The following is a 20016-nucleotide window of genomic DNA, read 5'->3' as shown; positions in this document are numbered from 1 at the left end:
GGAGGTTAGAGTGCGCATCGGGAGGAGCGCAGCTGGGCGGGGTTTGGGGACAGGAGCGGCCGCAGCGATCCAGGACGTGCCCCGGGAGGCGGTGTGCGCGCGCGGGATGGGCGGTGCCGGGAGGCGGCGCGCGTGCGCGGGGAAGGGCGGGAGGCGGTGCCAGCCGCGCACGCGGCGGTCGCGGTGCTCGCGCGCTACTTGCCGTGGGGAGGAGCGCGCAGCATGGCGGGTACCGGCGCGGACCCGCACCGCCTGCGGTCTCCGCGGCGCAGCACGACCCAGCGCGACCTCACCAGCGCCCACATCGAGTCCTTCAACTATGCCGTCAGCGAGGGCGTCTATCGCGCCGTGCAGGTGTGCAGGGCGAGGGGCGTGGGGCCCGGGACCAGGTCCTCCCCCGCTCCCGCCGCGCTGACCCGGTGCCGTTGCAGGATGTGCCCCCGGTGGAGTTTGCGCTGAAGGACACGCGGCTGGCGCTGACGCTGGTCGGGGTGTCCATCGCCCGTCCCGCCGTGCCGGCCGGGGCGGTGTGCCAGGAGAGGAGGGTGTTCCCGGCTGAGTGCCGTGGGCTGCGCAGCACCTACCGCGGCAGGATCACTGTGAGTGCCCGCGCCCGCCCCGCTCACGCGTGTGCCTGTCCCGGCCGAGCTCTCCACTCGCGTGTCCCTGTCCCGGCCGAGCCCTGCGCTGTGGTTCCTTCCCGTCTCACCGGTGTCACGGAGCACCGCCCCGCAGCTCTGCGGTGTTGATGATGTGTGCCCTCGCTGTTTTTCACCGCTTGTCGTGATCCCGGCCCCGCTGCCCTTCTTTCCCGTGTCACGTTTCTCCCTGCAAGCAGCCAGCCAGCTTGGAAGACCTTGGATGGAGACCTGTGTCGTCCCAGAGAGCCACATCATCCAAACCTTGCTTCTGCAGGAATCCAGGTTTCAAAAGTAGCATTGCTCTCGTACAGAAGTCCAGAGCTATAAATCTCTCCTGTTTTCCTGAAGTGCTCTGAAATTTACCTTGAGTGGAAGCATCCCCAGCAAATATTTTCCTTTGCAGTGTGAAAGGATTGCACATTCCTGTTTCCTATTAAAATGGTGTAGTTGTGTCTGTGCTGATTGCTTATGCGAGTCACCTGGTGCACGGGAATGCTTGCTTGGAATTTCAGATTTTTGCTTGTTTTCTTGTTTGTGGTTGGTTTTTTATTTCTCTGAAGCTGCATACCTTATCGTGATAAAAGCTACTCTTAAGTGCACTCTAAGTTTTTTATCTGAAAGTGAAAGTAGGAGAGTGCAGACTGTTTACAGCTGTATTGTTGGTGGATCTTAAGATTTTCCTGAGCTGGAGCTGATTTTATTTTTCTTACCTAATTTATTTCCCATCTCTTTCCCCCCCCCCCCTCCCATTGTCTGCTGTTTAATTATTTTTTGACTGTTTGAAGCAGTTAGAACAGTTTGCTGTGTCTTGTGTGAGAAAGCCTTGCCTTGTGCTGGGACAGACTAACCTCTCCCATTCCCAGACCATGCACAGCAGAAAACAGTCAGTAATCATTACCTGTTTCCAACGTGCTGCTTTAGAACCATATCCATCCCTCAGTTCCATCCTTCAGTTCCCACTGCCCCAGGGTAAGATGTGAACCCCAGTCTGCTGAGCAGCTGCAGATTGCAGCAGTCCCTGTGTAAGGCTACCCTGCGGGTTTGAAGGGGCACAGTAACATTTCCCTTCACTTTTCCAGTAATTTCTGAGACTCGGTTTATTCATTTTAGCTACTGCCAGGTGTTGAACCCATGTTCTTGTATTGTAGTGCCAATGTCTCTTTCCTGCAGGACAGAAGCTCTTTCAAATCTCATTGTTCTGCATGTAAAGTTGGGATTCTTTGCTCCCACGGTCTTCCTGCAGACCCACTGGCAGAATTTGTTAATAAATTTTCTTTCCTGCATGCTTTTCTTTCTTGCTTTTCAGATCACTCATGAACTTGCTAAGTGAAGAAAGGACAGATTTCATCAGTCTGGTAGTGTGGCTGTCTTTTCAGTGGACACTTGTTCTCTTCTTCTACTTCAAACTGTTACCTTCTGAGGTTTCCTTTCTTTACCTGACTCTAGACTTGTATGATTTCTTCTGTAAGTCTATGATGAGTGTTCCCCAGAGTAATCTTTATGTATGTATCTACTTGCTCTTTTTTTATTATTATTACTACCTGTTCAGCTGCTTGTGGTTACTATAGCAGGAAATGCTAAAAGGGCAACTTAACTTGCTTACTTGTTGGTTTTGTATAATTTTAGGCTGACATCAGCTGGTCAGTGAATGACATGCCACAAGGAACTATTAAACAGCCCTTAGGGTACATTCCAGTCATGGTGAAATCCAAACTGTGCAACCTCTGTGGTTTTTCTCCACAAGACCTTCTGCAGCACCATGAGGAGGAAGAGGTAACAGGGATTTTGAGGTTCAGGGAAGTCTGTGTTTTACCTGACCAGTCTGTCAGATCACCTTCTCTTTGCAGGCCTTGAACATTTATATTTTGTTTCAAGTTTGATTTCCCATTTTCTCTTGGAAACAGCTTAATGTTTATGGGGGCTTTGTGAAGTAGCTTGAGAAGTTTGGATCTGTTTGTTGTCAGTACTACCTACAGTTTTGGTATAGAACCTCTCAGCAACTGAAAGTGCTGTGAAGGGGCCTCTGCAGAGAGGAGGATTTGGAGAACAGGCATTGAAAGAGACATTTCCATTCTCAGTTGTCTTCTACAGCTTCTTCCCTGTCTCCCCAGTAGTGTGTTAGCTATCCATAATTGAATACAGAATTACTTAGCACTGCATTTTGAACTCACAAAAAAGGAGAGAGCAAACTACGAAAGAAAATCAGAAAAGTAAGCTTCTATGTGACCAGACAGATCTTTTGCTCTGAAAATCCCTCTGGTTAATAAACTCAAAATGAGAACTTCAGAGCACTTACTTTAAAAGTTAATGTCAACTCTTTAGAGATGTTCCATTGATGACGAAGGTTTTTTCTTCCTCTAAATTGTGGAACATGCATCCTTTTCCTTGCACTCTGCTACATTTAGACTTCATAAATCCCTGCTAAGGAGTGCAGCCTTTCCAAAAGCAGTGCTGAATCATGTCTTACTATTTCCCATTAAATGTTTGATTTTTGTATATAATGCAGGCATTTTTTTTTCTTTTACTCACAATGCCAGTTATGAGTTTCTAAGTATATTAAAATTATTTTTCTTCTCCTGCCAGGAAATGGGAGGCTACTTTATAATCAATGGCTTAGAAAAAGTAATCAGGATGTTGATTATGCCTAGGCGAAACTTCCCTCTTGCAATGACAAGACACAAGTGGAAAAACAGAGGCCCTGGTTTCACAGAGTATGGTAAGCTCAGCAGCTTCCTGTAGCATCCTAGTAACAACTGCTTCAGGACAAGCAGGAGTGACCATCTGTAGCTGAATTTTAGTAGTTTGTTTTGTTACAGTTCTTGTGTAATGTTAATATTTTTTGCTGCATGTAAGAATGAAGGGTAAATACATGAACATGAATGGTACAAGCAAGAAGCAGGGTCTTGCCTTGTGGGAGCTGTCTGAGCTACCCATGGGAAGTGAGGACATTTTATTCCAGGCTTTGCAGTACTTGTCGCCATTTGTTCTGTGGAAGGTGTAACTAAAACCCCGCCTTCAGTACAGGTCAGTGTAATCGACTGAACTCATTTCACTGATTTTGTCCATACTTCATGGTGGCAGATTTAATGTCCATGAAGCAGAGTAAACTCTAAAGGTTCTGCTAAAGGTTCATGGCTGCACCTTCCCTTTGTCATGTGTACTCAGCAAAACTGGTTGAAAATTGAATAAAGCCAGAAAATGTTAAATTGCATTTTAAACTGAGGTGTTGCCAGTTGCTGATTTCACTGAACTGTGGTGTACACACTGTAGTTCCACACTAGTTTATTTCAGTGCCAGATTAGATGGTCCTTGTTTTATTTTTCTTTGTCCAGCAGTGGATAGTGTGGGACAGGACCAGGAAACACTGTTGCAGCACTGCCACCCAAACACAGAGATAAGAGTGCAATTAGCAACAGTACTTGGGTGTTAACTCTATCCTACAACCACAGGTTGCAAACAGGATAGTTGAGGCTGTGTCTTTCTTTAAAAACTTTCTGCATCTTCCAAGCCTCTCAGCAAATGTGCTGGCTGTCACAGCCCTTTTTAGCTAGGAGCTGAGTTGAGCTGGTGTGTTTATTTGAAGTGGCACACTGACACTGAAGTGAGTAATCTGCCTCATGTTCTCAGCCATCAAGTACCAAAGTTTATCTCATGGGTTGTCTCACACTTCCATGGACATGACACAGTGATGCAGCCATGTGCAGCTCATGCTGATATTGTGATTTTTGCAGGGGTTGTGATGCACTGTGTCAAGGATGAGCATACTGCAATAAACATGAACCTTCACTACTTGGAAAATGGCTGTGTCATGGTGAATTTCATTTTTCACAAAGAGTTGTTCTTCCTCCCCTTGGGATTTGCTCTGAAGGTAAGCAGTGAACGCTTGTGCTTTCTATATTGAGGAAATACAGAAGTTCTGCAAAGGATTTTTATTTTAAGTAATAAGAAGCTAATTACACTTGGATTATTTTCAGTTAGCCTTTCTACTCTGGTTGGAGAAAGGTTGTCCAAACTGTAACACTGTAATCTGACACTGTCTGCAGCAGAGGAAGTGTCTGAAAACACGTGGGAGAGTCACCCTCTCATGTTTATGTAGGGTTTTTCTAATGAATGAACTGGATGGAGATCATTATCTCTGTATGAATATCCCCTGCATTACTCTCTTAGCATCTTAACCCCACAGTATTTTGTGGTCTTCATTGTGGAACGGCATTTCTAGAGCTCTGAAAACCTAAATCATGGGGTGCCTTAGTTCTTTAGCTGTATTTTGTAGACAGACATTGTTATATCCTTATTTTTCTGATCTGATAAACTTCTGTCTCTCAGGCTTTAGTTAATTTCCCAGACTACCAGGTTTTTGAAGAGATGGTGAAAGGAAGGGAAGATGACACCTTTTTTGGGAACTGTGTTACTGAGATGCTGAGAGCGGTGGTGGATGCTGGCTGTTTGACACAGCAAAACGTCCTAGATTACCTGGGAAAGAGCTTCAGAGTGAAACTCAACCTGCCTGAGTGGTACAGCAATGAACAGGCTGCAGATTTCATTCTGAGGTCTGTATCTGGGTGTGATCCAGTGTCACTGTGTTGAATTTATGGGCATATGTGAGAGTATTATGATGATGTGAATTTTAATGGATAGACACAAGTATTCCCTAAGCAATTTCACAAGAAGGTGACAGTTTTTATTTAGATGGGATTTTTGTGATGTCATTGATGAAAAACACAAAGGCTGGGGAAGAGAAGGTTAAAGCTAGTTCTGTGAACTGCTTGAGGATTCATTCGTTGAACAGAAATACTGCAGTTTATTCTCAGTTTCACACAATCTCTGTCAACTCTGAATAATTTTTATCTTTTAAACTGGCAGAAGAGAGATGCTTTAAAATCATCTTTCATGAAATGAGTTAGAAATCAGTGAAATAATTGGCTTTGAGACTGTCAGTGTGGCAGGCATTCAACTAAAAAAATCATTTTTGTAGTAATGTAGGTGTTTGCTCTTCCTCCAGCTTTAGGAATTAGGTGTGGTTTTGCTGGGTTTTTTTTTTTTGTTTGTGCTAAATTGTTGCACAGCCCACAGTTTTCCATACATGGCTTGATAGCAGTAGATATTTAGAGTTCTGTGGCACAACACTGACAGTGCCAAGAGAAATATTTTTTAGTTTACTTCTACTTGCCTTGTTAGGCTTTTTATTAAAAAAAAAAAAAAAAAAAAAAAAAGGTTTGCAATTATTTAGGAGAAACTTGAGGAACATGAAGCTAGCCTGAAGAGATCATGGTGGTTGCCCTTCCTCTTTTTCTTCCTTCAGCAATTGTATCTGCATTCACCTGACCAATAGAACTGAAAAGTTCTACCTGCTCTGTATGATGACCCAGAAGCTCTATGCTTTTGCTAAAGGGGAGTGCATGGAGGATAATCCAGACAGTCTCATGAATCATGAAGTGCTTACCCCAGGACAGCTTTTCCTTATGTTCTTAAAGGTAAGGTCATGGCTTCCACATCTTCAAACTTCTTTATGGGTCAGAAAGTTGGTAACATGCTTCTAACTTAAACAGGTAACTTACTACTAATCTATTTCAATTCAGTTTATAAGGATACCTCATTTTAGGATGCTGGGAGGAGAGTAGTCATGTTCAGAAGCTTGACTGTCCCATAGAATTCACTGTGGAATAGTAGTTCTCATCCCCAAATAAAATAATTCGCTAAGTTATTACATAATTCTTTAATCTTTCTTTTCCCCTTTAGCCAGAATTTTCTGTAGAATTGTTTTACTGAAAGACTGTAAAAAATGCTGTACTACTTGAGTGGTTTGAAAGTGAACTTGGGGAAGCATTTTAGTGCTGTGTAGAGCAGCTGCCAGGAACCAGAAAAGGTTGCTTTCCTGCCTAGCCCTTGCTGTCAGATCAGCATGGGTGTGAGTTACCAGCCCCTTTTTTTGAATCCTAAAATCCTAAATAATCTAAAGCATACAGTAGACACAGTGTCCACTGCATGCAGAGTTATCCTTGTTAGATTATAGGTGCAGTTTCTGCTTTGGATTTTGTCTGTGCTTTATAAAATTCTGTTACTGTACTTCATTTGCCAGACTCATCACCATTCTGGGTGGAAGTGATTGCCAAGCTGTTGGATGGGTGTTCTCCTTTTAGTTTTGTGTTGACATATACCACCAGCATCTTGATAGAATGAAATCAGTGTTAGAAATAAGTCTGTTTTTGTCAGTTTTTAGAAGCTGTCCATCTTGCTAATTTCAGAGTTCTGTAGCATATGCAGCTGATGTGCTAGATGAGAGCTGATGTTCTAATTTGAGCCTTTCCTATCTTGGCTTTGGTTTTACATCTCTCACTTTTAAACTGTAGGAGAGGCTTGAAACCTGGCTGCAATCTGTTAGGTTTGTTCTGGAGAAAAGAGCAGAAAAGGCAGATATCAGCCTGAATACAGACAGCCTGGTGAAGGCATTCAGCCTGGCACCAGACTTCACCAAGCCATTTGAGTATCTGCTTGCAACTGGTAATCTGCGGTCTAAAACAGGTAAATATGCAGCCTTAAGATGCCTATTTTTACCCTGTAAAACAGAAGGAGGAACAACATAAAATTGAGCTCTTAACTGAAGAGCAACTGCTCATAGGCAGACATCATGCACTATAACTGAATTGCTAAAAGGAGTTTGAAGAAAGGGATAGCTGAGGAAAAAAGCAAGATTTATGCATAAGCATAGGCATTGTGCATGGTGTAGAACAATTTAGTTATGAAAGCAAAGCCTCTACCCAAGTGAATAATTGAAATTTGATTTAGCATTGTCCAAAACAGTGACCACAATTTGATTTGCTTTCCCAAATATTATTTCTTCTTAGAAGGTGCAGTGTAAGACAGGGAAGGGACATTTTTTATCAGAATTGTCCCAGTCATCATGTGAGCTTAAATGGAGAGAAGCTGGTTTGCTGATGTATATTCAGATTTATCTGATGCTTCTCTGAAGTATCAGTGTGATAGTATCAGTGTTGTAGTGGAGTGACCACTAGAAAATGAAATCAGATTAAAAACTTTAAAAGTCACTTCACTGTTAATTGCTTCCAGATGTTTGTGAAAGAAACTAGATTTTAAGGAATAGCTTGAAACTTCGAGTCTCTAGGTCTCTTACAGGTCACTGAGTTGCCTGTGCACCTCCCTTATTGGGATCCAATGTGAGCATCTTTAGGGGTTGTTAGTGAAAAACAAGAAACTATCTTATACCATCATCCTGTGTTTGTTAAAGCTGGATGAGACCCTGACACAAATGTCACTTTTTTCCCCTAGGGCTGGGCATGTTGCAGGCCAGTGGTCTCTGTGTGGTGGGGGACAAGCTGAATTTCATCCGCTACCTGTCCCACTTCCGCTGCATACACAGGGGGGCGGCGTTTTCCCAGATGAGAACCACGACTGTCCGCAAGCTGCTGCCCGAATCCTGGGGCTTCCTGTGCCCTGTGGATACCCCAGATGGAGAGCCCTGTGGGCTGATGAACCACATGACAGCTCTGTGTGAAATTGTCACCGAGATGGTGCCCGTGATGGACATTCCACCTTTGTTATGTTCCCTGGGTATGTTTCACTGATGATTTAGTGAGGTGTTGTGCTTTCTTACCTCCCTGCCCTGCAGCCCTGTGCCTGGGAAAGGTTCTCCCCACAGCATTGCAGCACACTGTTCAGCTGAGAAAGTGAAATCAAGTTTGACCTGTACTTACTGGGCTGCTTCTTAGTGGGAAATAACACATTGCTTGTACAGGCACATCAGCCTGTAAAATTCAATGTCAGTGTCTCTCAACTGTCTGCTGTAGCATGAGGCTGTTCACTGAAGCACAAGGAATTTCTCACAACTCTGAGAAACTGGACTAAGCAGTAACTTTGTAATTACTTGAACTGCAGTTCACTTGTGATTACTACAATAATGAGGATCCTTATTTCAGTCAGAAAAATGGGGACGGGAATGACATTCTAAGTTGCAATTTTTTTTTGTTTTAAATTTTCCATTGAACATGTATATGGCTTTGCCAAGAATTTTTTGATGCCTAGGAAAGTTTCTTGGTGTGAACTGGGAAGGGCAGAAATAACTTGTTTTGTTTGCTTTTTTTGGGCCATTCCTTCCATCAACCCCCTCTTCCCACAGGTGTCACCCCCATTGATGCAGCTCCAAGCCAGCCTTACTCAGAGTGCTACAGAGTTGTGCTGGATGGCTCCATGGTGGGCTGGGTAGAGCAGGAGTTGGCTCCCGAGATTGCACAAACCCTCCGCCGTTTCAAGGTTTGTTGTCTTGTTTGAAATGTTTCTTAGCTAAACACCCTCAACTTGCAGTATTCAAAAATAGGAATGTTTGGAACTTCTTAGGCTTCCAGTTTTTTGTTGTTGTTTTTTTTTTGCAAAATCTGGCCCAAAAAGATATCTTTGGCTGTATGTTAGTATTGGAGTGTGCTTCTGTGTTACCTTTTTTTTTTTTTTTTTTTTTTATCCATATGTTTCACCTGTTGGTTTATGAAGTTACAATTTTTGAAATAACATTTTCTTGGAAAAGGTAGGATAAGACATATTCTGTCTTTTTATTTTTTGGTGGAAGTTTTCCTAAAAGTAGTTCTGAGAACTCTTCTCTGTAGTTTTTGATTAATAGCTACACCTGTGGTTAACATTTTTATTGTGTGGCCAGGTGGATGCAGTTTAGTTAAACTTGGTTTGTGTTTCTAGATTGTTATTTCTTTGCACCAACAGATAACACAAGAGAAGAGATTTCCTGCACGAGCAGAAGTGGTCCTTATCCCAATGACAGGAAAATCCAGCCTGTATCCTGGGCTGTTTATTTTCACTAACCCTTGTCGGATGGTGCGGCCTGTCAGGAACCTGTCCTACGGAAGGAATGAATGGATTGGAACTCTAGAACAGGTGGGGTTTGCATATTCCCTTGTTACAGAGGTACCTGGCATCAAAAATTAGTTTGGGAAATATGAAAGGAGCTAAGGATGAGAATTGTGTTGAAGAGCTAGAATAGGTGACAAGGGTTTTTCATTCCTGGAAATTGATTTCTGATAAATGTTGTAGCTGGACTGCAGAGATTGAGATCTTCAAGTCTGCTCTCTTTGTGAAGAATTGAGTTGAAGGATTGCTGTGCTGAGTGTTCCATGTTATCTTGTGTTATATCATGTTTGCTAAATGCTCCTGGGCAGCCAAGTAGTGGACTGCTGAGGAGCTCATCCACTTGATACTATTAAAGTGGGGGACAGAAAGGAGGACATGTTACTGCAGTTCAGGTTTTCTTCCCTTGAAGCTAATCTGTGATAGGTGATTTACCAGCTGTCTGATTGGTCTTGCTAGCACACTACAGTGCAGACAACAACCACACCTAAAACTGAAATAGATAGAAAGCCATCAAAGACAGCTTTGTTTTGTTTCCTTCCCTTTAAAAGAAGGAAGTGAACAAGCACTATCCAATTTGATGTTTGCAGATCTTCATGAATGTGGCCACGATGGAGTCAGAGGTGGTGCCTGGAGTGACTACTCACCAGGAACTCTTCCCTCACAGCATTTTGAGTGTGGTGGCCAATCTCATTCCCTTCTCCGACCACAACCAAAGTCCACGGAACATGTACCAGTGCCAGATGGGTAAATGCTGTAGTGCCCAAGGCTTCAAGACCCTGGGCAAGGGGATTAACACCTCATTAGCACCTCTAGTGTATTGAATTTCTGACAGTGTTGTCAGAAAGGTGTCCCTAAACCAGTACCTCTTTCTCATGCTTTTTTGCAAGTGGCAATATGCCTGTTCAGAACACAATTCCCTTGCCAGAATATTGATGCTGCAGAAGCAAATGCTTTTTTGGCCTGGAAATGTGTAACATGGGCCTCACTCTGGGAAACACTGGGGAGAATACACACGTACACCCCCCCAAAAACCACAAAACAAAACAACACACCAAAAAAATCTCCAAGTAAGCAAAACCAGAAACACCACACCAACCTCAGTGGGGATTTTTAAACTGCAGAAAATAAAACAAATCTGCAGAAAAGAAAACAAAATTAGATGTAGTTCTTATGAAATGCTGTGAAAGTAATTGAGTATTGTGGTTCATAGAAAAATTATAGCTGGGTTTAGGGCAATTACTAACTTCCAAGGGGTTTAAGATTGATAATCCCTCGAAATTTGTAAGTATTTTCAGCTTTTTTTCTTAAGATAGACGGAAAAATAAATCCAAGCTTCCCTCCTTCCCTCCAGGAAAGCAGACCATGGGGTTTCCTGTTTACAACTACAGGGATCGCTCGGATAACAAGCTGTACCACCTGCACACCCCCCAGAGCCCTCTGGTGAGGCCCAGCATGTATGATTATTACGGGATGGACAGCTATCCTGTTGGCACCAACTCCATCGTGGCTGTCATCTCCTACAGTGGCTATGACATGGAAGATGCAATGGTAAGCCACCATAAGGAAAAAATCCTACTGTCCCGTGAAGGAATTTGGTGTGAGGCACTGGGAGCAGGGGTGATGCTCAATTGAGAAGACCCTTCTTTCTGTCTCTGCTGGTCCTCACACTTTTTGGGTAGATTCAGCAGCATAGTGGTTGTGTTGCTACAGCAGGCAGTGCTGGATTTGCTGGGAATAGAGCAGAGCTTTGTTTATCTGAGGCAGTGGCCTTTCAGCTTTGAAAAAGACTGGGATTATGCGAGGCTTGAACTCTTTGGAATAGTAATCTGGGAGGCTTTAAAAAGAAAAGTCCCATTTTGATCTGATGCTTACCTTTGTACATGTTATCTTTTTCGAAGTTATCAGCAAGTCTTTAACAGGCTTTTGCTTCTCCTTTTCAGATCATAAATAAGTCTTCCTGGCAGAGAGGATTTGCTTATGGAAGTGTTATCAAAGTGGAAAACATTGACCTTTCCCTTAAAGCCAGCAGGGCAGGTGATAATTTAGTATTTGGCATCAGGCCTGGTGATCCCAACATTGGGGAGAAGTTGGATGCTGATGGACTGCCTTTTGTTGGGTCTATCCTGCAACCTGGGGACCCCTTCTACAACTTCATGAACCTCAACACAGGGGAAACCTTCACTGTGTACTACCCGTAAGTACAGCTTGTTACCTGTGGGGAGAGCAGTTGGCCCTTTCCCTGCACATGTTCCCTTTTCTCCTCACATGGTAGTGTCCATGGTGTGACAGAGAGCATGAAGTTCATGCTGTAGGTGACTCCTGGGCATGTATCACATCTTTCCTCTAAGCCAGTGTGTGCTGCAGAACTGAGCTGGCTTATCCCAGGAGGATATTTTTTTGGTGATTTGCCTATGCTGGTTGTATGTGGACATGATAACAGTTAAGCCTGCAGCAGACCCCTGGCACATGAAATAGCAGGCTGAGGGCTCATTTGGAGAAGGAGCACACGCCTGAGCAAGGCACTTGTTGTCAAAGCTCACACTTTGCCTTCCCTTTCTGCTCTGAACTTCCCTCTACTGAAGAGCTGAATCAGGTTCTTTGTTTTGGGATCCCATCATTCACACCCATATGGTGTGAATTTATTGGTGGTAGGGAGAGGGGCTGCTGCCTTAACACAATGGGAATGGCAGTGGTATGCAGTTTATCAGATACAAAGTGTGATACAGATGAACCAGGTTGAAATTACCCTTATTTTAAATCATGGGTGGCACATTACCTGATCACCTGAAAGTGGTACCTGAGTGGCACTTGGAAGATGCCTTTGCATTGCTTCCTTGCCCTAATCCCTACATAGTCTAAGTTCCCTCACTACCAAGTAGTAGCTTGAAGAGTGTTTCTCAGCCATCCCAAGGCATTTTATAAGTGGTTTAGATTTTTTGCTTCATTTTCCTTTTGAAACTGAAAATTATTAGCAAACCTGACACCTTTGCTATAATTGTTTCTCTGCCTACACAGGAGTAAGGAAGTGGGCATTGTGGACAACGTTAGGTTGTGCAGTAATGACCGTGGCACTGGGAAGTTCAAGAAGGCTTGCATCACTGTGAGGGTTCCCCGAAATCCCACTATTGGAGACAAATTTGCCAGCCGTCATGGACAGAAAGGTATCCTGAGCCAGCTCTGGCCCATCGAGGACATGCCCTTCACGGAGAATGGGATGGTTCCAGACATCCTCTTCAACCCTCATGGCTTTCCCTCCCGCATGACCATTGGGATGTTGATCGAGAGCATGGCAGGGAAGTCAGCAGCCCTGCATGGGGTCTCCTATGATGCCACTCCCTTCACCTTCACCGAGAAGAAATCTGCTCTGAAATACTTCGGTGAGACTTTAGTGAGGGCGGGTTACAACTACTTTGGGACAGAGAAGATGTACAGCGGCATTAGTGGGGTGGAGCTGGAGGCAGAGATCTTCGTGGGGGTGGTGTACTACCAGCGCCTGCGCCATATGGTTTCCGACAAGTTCCAGGTGAGGACCACAGGGCCCCGAGATGCTGTCACCAACCAGCCTGTCAAGGGGAGGAACGTGGAAGGCGGGATCCGCTTTGGCGAGATGGAGCGGGACGCTCTGCTGGCCCATGGCACGTCCTTCCTGCTGCAGGACCGCCTGTTCAACTGCTCTGATGGCTCAGTGGCCTATGTATGCACGAGCTGCGGCAGCATGACATCCCCTGTGCTGGAGAAACTGTCCCACTCCTCTGTCACCAGCAGCAGGAGGTATTCCTGCTCTGTCTGTAGCAAGGTGGATGCCATCGAGGTTGTCCCTGTGCCCCATGTCTTCCACTATTTTGTGGCTGAGCTGGCAGCCATGAACATAAAAACAAAGCTCAATGTGGAGTAGCTTGGTCCTTGCCACGGTGATAGAGGGAGGAAACATGTATCAAGTCTTGTCCTGGAGTTTCAGGTATTAAGTCAGTTCTCAGGTTCTTCAAAAGAATTCAAGATTAATTTGATGTTTTGTATTGCGACAGGGTGGTTCCCAAGGTGTAGGGCAGGGAAAGATGACTCTGTTGGTTTGTTTGAACTTACTAAAGAATCAGCAGCTATTGAGATGTGTATAAAAATCAGGCAATATTGCTGCTCCACCAGAGCTCCTGGGTTGAGAGTGATGGGGTTCTTTGAGTGTGGGCTGAAACCGCAGGTATGAAGAGGTCATAAAACAGTGTGAAACAAATGCTGGAAATTACAAAAAAAAAAATTTTTTTCAAGAGAAGTCTTTGAAAAATGTCTGCCTTAATGATGGGTTTGTGTTAAAATTATCATACGTTTTTTGTTTTTCTGTATTTCAATACATGTGCCTTGAGTCATAAAGAGTCACAGAGTTCTTCTGTGTGAAGCCATAGCCTTGACTGCAAGTAATCAAGATTCCCCTGCCAGGTGTGTCCTGGAAGCGTTCAGTGTCACCAAGCCGAGCAGTGTTGAGGTTTGGGGTTTGGGTTTTTTTGGTGCGTTTGGCTGAAGAAGAATAAAGCAGAGGCATTTCCAGCCTGACTCCTGCACGTGCAGCATGGATATTGCAGGACTGGGTTGGGGTTTGCTTCCACAAAGTGCACCGCAGCTGCCACCCCGCCTTTTCCCAGGCGTCCTCCGTTCCCCTCTGCCCGCCCCGGGACCACAGCTGTACCCTGCGGTCCCACAGTTCTTGTGTAGTTTCTTGTGTAGTTTCTTGTGTAGTTTCTTCTTCACCAGCCGGCAGCGCGGTGCTGGGCGGGGCGGCTCCCGGGGCTTGGCGGGCGGGGGCAGCTGGGAGTGTTACCGGAGGAGAGGCGCGGAGGTGCTGCACGTCTGGCAGCACCCCCGGGGCCGGGACTCGCTCCGTGCTGCGACCGGGAAGGCGGAGCGGGGCCGTACCACCGGTGGGGAAGCTCCACGCCAGCCCCGCAGCCCCGGCGGTGGGCGGCGCAGCTGGAGCTGCAGGTAGGGGCTGAGCCCTCGGCACCCCATGTGCTGCAGCTGCCATGGAGCCGCTCCGGGTGCTGCTGGCTGCTGCTCTGCTCCTGCCCCGTGAGTATCCCCCAGGACAGACCCAGGAGGCTGGGGACCCATCCAGCCTGCATGCAAAGGCTGAGCTCCGCCGAGCTGGCAGCCGTGCTGGGTGGGATAGTGAGGGAAACAGTGCCCCTAAACCTTCTCTCCCTCAGCTGGCAGGGCAGCTGTGCCACTGCCTACGCTGACCCGGCCACTGAGCATGATGCTGGCTGGGCAGCGTCGGCAGCTGGTGGTGTGCGTGGTGAGTGACCTTGCTCCCAGCTCTGGTCAGGCTGTCTGGATCTCTGGTGGGAATGGTAGCATCCTTCAGTCTTTTGCCTATGGGGCCTCCCGGGAGGATGGTGGCACCGTCTGCTCTGTCTCCCTCCTTTCCAGTGATCCCCCACACGAGAAGGAACTTGCCTGCCATGTGGGGGCCAACAGGACCTCCCCGTCCCACAGCTCCAGCCCCATCCACATCACCGGTATGACCCTGCTGCCGTGCCACCCCTTCTGCCTGCCTTGGCTACTGCTGCCCAGCATAGTGGGTGCACTGGTGGCCCCTGAGGAGGGAGGTTGGCAGTGCCTCTAGGGCCAGCAGGGAGCAGGTGTAAGGTCCTAGGGCAAACGTTGCTGTCCCTGATCACAGGAAGGGGTTTTGTGGCCAGCCCTGCCATGCACCTGGTGCCGGGCTGCCAGCACCTCCCTAGCTGCTCTTTCATCCCACAGGCAATGAGGAGGTGGCAAAGCTGTGTAGCACAGCTGGTGAGTCTTTGGCCCCTGCCTGGTGAGAATGTCAGCTGCTGGGGAGAAAGTCCTGGCAGTGGCTTGGCTGGGGCTAGGTGGTGATTGGAACGGGTTTTCCCACAGTGTTGTGGGACTGGGGAAGAGGGAGGGAAGCTTCACCTTGGTGGGAGGAATAGGGAAACTGGGTCAGAGCCAGCCTACTCTCAGGGACAGTGTGCGGGTGACAAGAGGTGTCTCTGGGATCCCAAGTCTGCCCAAGCATTGCCCCATGGCAGGCCTGGAGAGGACATGGGGCAGTGGGGTGTCTGTGGCAGGCATCACCTCACCCTTCTATTGCAGTGTCACCAGCCCCTGCCTTGGCAGCCCTGCTTATGGCTGTCCGTGTGGTGTTGCTGAAGGTCTTGCTCTCTGATGCTGTCCTCACCTCCATCCTCCTCGCCCAGAGCTGAGCTATGCGCAACTGCCCATGTCCAAAGGGTAAGCCCCCCTGGTTTGGTGTACGGGTTTGAAAGTCACTGGAAATATTCTGGAGACTGAAGAGAATGGAAGAGGGAGGAGACCTAGTTGTTTGGGGAAGGTACAGGATGGGAATCTTTGGGTGGACAAGGAAGAGGGACTAACAGGTCTAAGTGGGTGGCCAGGCCCCACATCCCTCCAGGAATTACCTGGAGGATAGGAAGAGACCCCAAATTATGCAGAGGTAGGGAAAAGGCCCCAAGGTACCTCGGGAAGTAAACTCTCCATAACTTCAGAAGCAGGGAGGAACTCCGGAGGGTTGTGTGGGCACCCCAGGGGCGGCCGCGGCCACGTGCGCGCACTTCCAACGTGGGTGCTCGTCGGGACCGCCCAGGGGCAGTGCTACGGGGCCGCGCGCCGCTGTGATTGGCTGGTGGCGGCAGGCGAGGATTGGTCACGCGGGTCACGCGCGCCTTCGCCATTGGCCTGCGCGGAGGGGTCGCCATGGTAACCGGGCGGGGTGGGGCGGGAGCGCGCCCCGGAAACGGAGTCATGGCGGCGGGGGCGCTGATGCTGGTGATGGCGGCGGCGCTGGCGCGGGGCGACGACTCGGACTGGGTGCGACTGCCCAGCAAGTGCGAGGGTAAGTGGGGCCTCGGGGACCAGGGCGATCGGCCGCCGCCCGCTGTCTGTTCGGGCCGCTGGTTGCTGGTGCGGGGCTGCGCCCCCGTGGGCTGCCCCTCTGCCCGCCTCCTGCCCGGGGGCACCGCTGTTCCTGGCAGTCACTCGTTCGCCTGCCAGTTCGTAGCTGGGACTGGCCGCGTGTGCTGCTTACAGTTCGGTCTCTATGATGCTTCCTGAGTATCCCTTTGGTTCACAAGCAGTCCAGGGTAGGTCATGACGGGCATTTGCTGCCTTCTGCAGTTTCCTCTATCTTTGCTGTGCAGGCGTATGTGGAGCTGGACAGCAAAGAGAAAATAAAAAAAAATAGGGAGTTCTTTACAAAGCTTTCCCTACCGGGAAAGCCGCTCTGGAGATGTTGATGTCCGAGTTCTGCTGTGGCATCAGCGTAACCTCAGAGAAGCATCAGAGCAAGCACTGACCACACTCTGCTCCTGTTCCTGCCCAGGCTTGGAACCTGTATCAGTGCATAGCAAAAGCTGCAGGAAGCATCTGGATAACTGGACTCAGCAGTGAGCACTCTGGGCATGTGTGGGGACACTGCAGCAGGTGTGGTATAGAGGGGGACATCCTTGAGGCCAAGGGTCTGCAGGAAGGAACGATCGTCCCACCTGAAGGAATGGCCACAGTCACTTTCAGCCCCTGGTGCCAGCAGAGAAAAGATTGTGCAGGAGGTGGGCACAGGGCTTCTCAACGTGTGCATGGGAGCTCTGGAGAATCTACCTTGCTCTTTTCCTGCCTGGGGCATCTCTCAACTCACATAATTGCCTGGGAGAGTGGAGCTCAAAGAAGAAGTGGCTCCTGACAACCAGGACCCCACAGCACTGGACAAAGCTTTCTTCAGTTTCCCGAGACCCTGTTTTTGGGGGAGGAATGGCCACACCACACCTGGCTTCCATCCTTCCACATTCCCATTTGTAAACCCCTGAGATATTTCTGCCGTCTCTTTCTATAGCTCTGTTGGGCTCTTTTTACAGAAGAAATAAAGCTCTTTTTTTTAGTTTTGGGTTGTTTTTTGTTTTTTTTTTTTAGTTTTATAAAACAATCATGTGCTGTGTTCTAAATCTGTTGATGATACGGTCTCTGCTGCAGGCAGAGCTCCAGGTTCTGTTGTTGGAGCTTGTGGCCAGCACCTTGTCAGGTCACCCAGGCCTGCCAGCTGCTCAGTCCCCAGCACAGCCCCAGTGTCACCAGAGCACTGAGAGCACAAAACCAGTACCAGGTGGGACATGATGTCATCACAACGAGAAGCTCTGAGCTACACTGGGACTTCCACTGCGAAAAGACTGTGTTCTTCCGAAAGGAAGAGAGCAGCTTATGGCAGGGAGGTGGAGTTTTTTTGCAGTGGAAGCTGCAGGCATAACTGAGCCTTGTGATTTCACAGCTGCACCGCAGCAGCTGGTTTACACTGAAGCATTGGTTTTGGTGCTCCTGCTTCAAGTGTTCTCCAATGGAAGCAGCTGAGCCATTCCTGGTTATTTCTTTAAATGGCCAAGATGTGTTTTGTGCTCAGAGTAGCTGTGGTGTGCCCAGTTCCTGGGGCTGGTTCTTGCTGCTGTCCCAGGTGCTCTGTAACACTGCCTGTCAGAGCAGTGACACCCCCTGAACTGCTTGTGCTCTCTCCTTCCCACAGTGTGCAAGTACGTAGCTGTGGAGCTGAAATCCGCCTTTGAGGAGACCGGCAAGACCAAGGAGGTGATCGACACTAAGTACGGCTTCCTGGATGGGAAGGGCTCTGCTGTCAAGTACACACAGTCGTAAGTGGGAGTGGGATGGGATTCTCCTGCTGCTGTCACTGCCTCCAGAGCCAGAGGCTTTGGGAAGATTGCCCTGTGCCCTGGCTGGTGCTGAGAGCCCATGCCAAGCCTGAGCCCTTCCTCCTTTCCATGCAGGGACATCCGGTTAATTGAGGTGACAGAGAACATCTGCAAGCGGCTGCTGGATTATAACCTGCACAAGGAGAGGAGTGGCAGTAACAGATTCGCAAAGGTGAGAGCCGTTCCTCCAGTTCCTGCTCCCAAATGTGCCTCACCCATCCCTTCACTGTCAGAGTGACAAACCAGGTTCATTCTTCCCATCCTCTGGATCCACTGCTAGTGCCTAGCATGTGAGGTCATGCTGTCCCCAAAGTCAGATGTGGAGTGCAGGGGCTGTCTTCCTCTTGGGTTTGGGACCAGTTTGGTTTGCAGAGGGGGACCCACTGCCACTTGAACTTCCCCCGGTAACGCTGAGGCCTCGGGTATGGGTCTTACTGTGTTCCTGCAAAGCTGGGCAGAGTCGTGTGGCTGACACTGAGAGGAGAGGGTGGGAGTTCTCCAGGAGGAGCATGGCCTCACCCAGCAGTGCTGCTCCCTCCCTCACAGGGCATGTCAGAGACCTTCGAGACCCTGCACAATCTGGTGCACAAGGGTGTCAAGGTGGTGATGGACATCCCCTACGAGCTGTGGAATGAGACCTCCGCCGAGGTGGCTGACCTCAAAAAGCAGGTACCCTGCCCCGTGGGATTGGTCCTCAGTGGCTGCTCTGGCCTTGCAGGCTGGAGTGGAGGCGGGGAGAGAATCCAAGGGTGCGCTGCTGGGAGCAGGATGTTGGCAGGACCTGTGGCGGAAGTCTGGCCCTAGTCCTGCCACACCAGCACTTGTCTGGAGCTGGGCACTCCTTTCTGGCCTAGTGCGATGTGCTGGTAGAGGAATATGAAGATGTGATCGAAGATTGGTACAGGCACCACCAGATGGAGGATCTCTCCCAGTTTCTCTGTGCTAACCACGTGCTAAAAGGAAAGGACACAAGTAAGTCCTGGCTGCTGCCAGGGGCTGAAATAATCATGGGATGTTCAGGAGGGCAGGGCAGCCTTGATAAACCTGGGGTGCCCTGCTTCTCCATCAGAGCCCCCTCTGCTCCTGTCTTCTCCTCTTTTCCCTAGGCTGCCTGGCAGAGAAGTGGACTGGCAAGAAGGGTGATTTGGCAAGTGTAGGGGAGAAGCAGAGCAAAAAAAAGAGTGGGAAGAAGAAGAAAAAGAGCCATAAGCATGAGCGCGAGGGAGCTGCCAGCCTTCCGGACACAGGGGAGGCCCTGGAGGGGGTCCAGGAGCAGGCTCCGCTCACCCACAGCCCAGCTGATGAGCTGTAGGCAAGCAGCCCCTGCCCCCGGGGCCGCCCAGTCCGGGGTTTCACCCCATCGTGCCTAGGGCTACCAAAGGAAAAGGGACTTGCGAGCCAGGGGAGACCGGAGCGCCTGGCCCCGCCTTGCCAGCCTGGGTGCCAGGCCGTGATTAGCTGTCACAGAGCCGCGGACCCAGCCCTGCCGCATCCCTGCCGTTGGTCCAGCTCCGGGAGACCGCGAGTGCTGCCCCGTCGCCGGTTCCTCGCACGCCGGCGGGACTGTAAATAAAGACGTTTTCCCCAGAGTCGCCGCCGCCACTGCCGGCCCTGCTCCTGCTGGGTGCGGCATCAGCGCCGCTGCTGCGGATCCGCGGCCCGTGAGGCCGGCGAGGGGCGGGCGAGTCCCGCGGGCCGGGCCGGGCCCTGACCCCGCCGAGGCAAAGGTCGGGGCCGTGAGGGGGCGCGGGGCGAGCGCCGCCGGGCGGTGCTGATGGGTG

General features: G+C 48.9%; 2 protein-coding genes across 2 annotated transcripts; both read left to right on the top strand.

Annotated features, from left to right (window-relative positions):
- The first annotated feature begins 161 nt into the window (after positions 1–161).
- POLR1B (RNA polymerase I subunit B) lies at positions 162–13791 on the top strand. Its single transcript, XM_079297673.1, has 15 exons — positions 162–354; positions 432–599; positions 2268–2414; positions 3225–3357; positions 4373–4509; positions 4968–5191; positions 5944–6115; positions 6992–7163; positions 7929–8210; positions 8776–8909; positions 9369–9539; positions 10100–10256; positions 10864–11060; positions 11453–11706; positions 12528–13791. Exons 1-15 carry the CDS (start codon positions 223–225, stop codon positions 13405–13407), a joined length of 3360 nt encoding a protein of 1119 aa, XP_079153799.1. The 5' UTR covers positions 162–222; the 3' UTR covers positions 13408–13791.
- A 2446-nt stretch (positions 13792–16237) lies between these two features.
- Positions 16238–19824, top strand: CNPY3 (canopy FGF signaling regulator 3). Its single transcript, XM_079297678.1, has 6 exons — positions 16238–16380; positions 18052–18175; positions 18311–18407; positions 18782–18904; positions 19090–19207; positions 19342–19824. Exons 1-6 carry the CDS (start codon positions 16242–16244, stop codon positions 19545–19547), a joined length of 807 nt encoding a protein of 268 aa, XP_079153804.1. The 5' UTR covers positions 16238–16241; the 3' UTR covers positions 19548–19824.
- Positions 19825–20016: the final 192 nt, after the last annotated feature.

Source organism: Erithacus rubecula (genome assembly GCF_903797595.1).
Source record: "Erithacus rubecula genome assembly, chromosome: 2".
Classification (NCBI taxonomy): Eukaryota; Metazoa; Chordata; class Aves; order Passeriformes; family Muscicapidae; genus Erithacus; species Erithacus rubecula.
This window is presented reverse-complemented; position numbering and strand designations above follow the sequence as displayed.

Bases quoted from the DNA above. Each gene is read 5' to 3' on its own strand.
- POLR1B (XM_079297673.1), top strand. From the start codon at position 223: ATGGCGGGTACCGGCGCGGACCCGCACCGCCTGCGGTCTCCGCGGCGC. The intron at 8,211-8,775 runs GTATGTTTCACT...CTCTTCCCACAG, and splicing joins ACCTTTGTTATGTTCCCTGG to GTGTCACCCCCATTGATGCA. The intron at 10,257-10,863 runs GTAAATGCTGTA...CCTTCCCTCCAG, and splicing joins CATGTACCAGTGCCAGATGG to GAAAGCAGACCATGGGGTTT.
- CNPY3 (XM_079297678.1), top strand. From the start codon at position 16,242: ATGGTAACCGGGCGGGGTGGGGCGGGAGCGCGCCCCGGAAACGGAGTC. The intron at 18,176-18,310 runs GTAAGTGGGAGT...CTTTCCATGCAG, and splicing joins GCTGTCAAGTACACACAGTC to GGACATCCGGTTAATTGAGG. The intron at 19,208-19,341 runs GTAAGTCCTGGC...TCTTTTCCCTAG, and splicing joins GCTAAAAGGAAAGGACACAA to GCTGCCTGGCAGAGAAGTGG.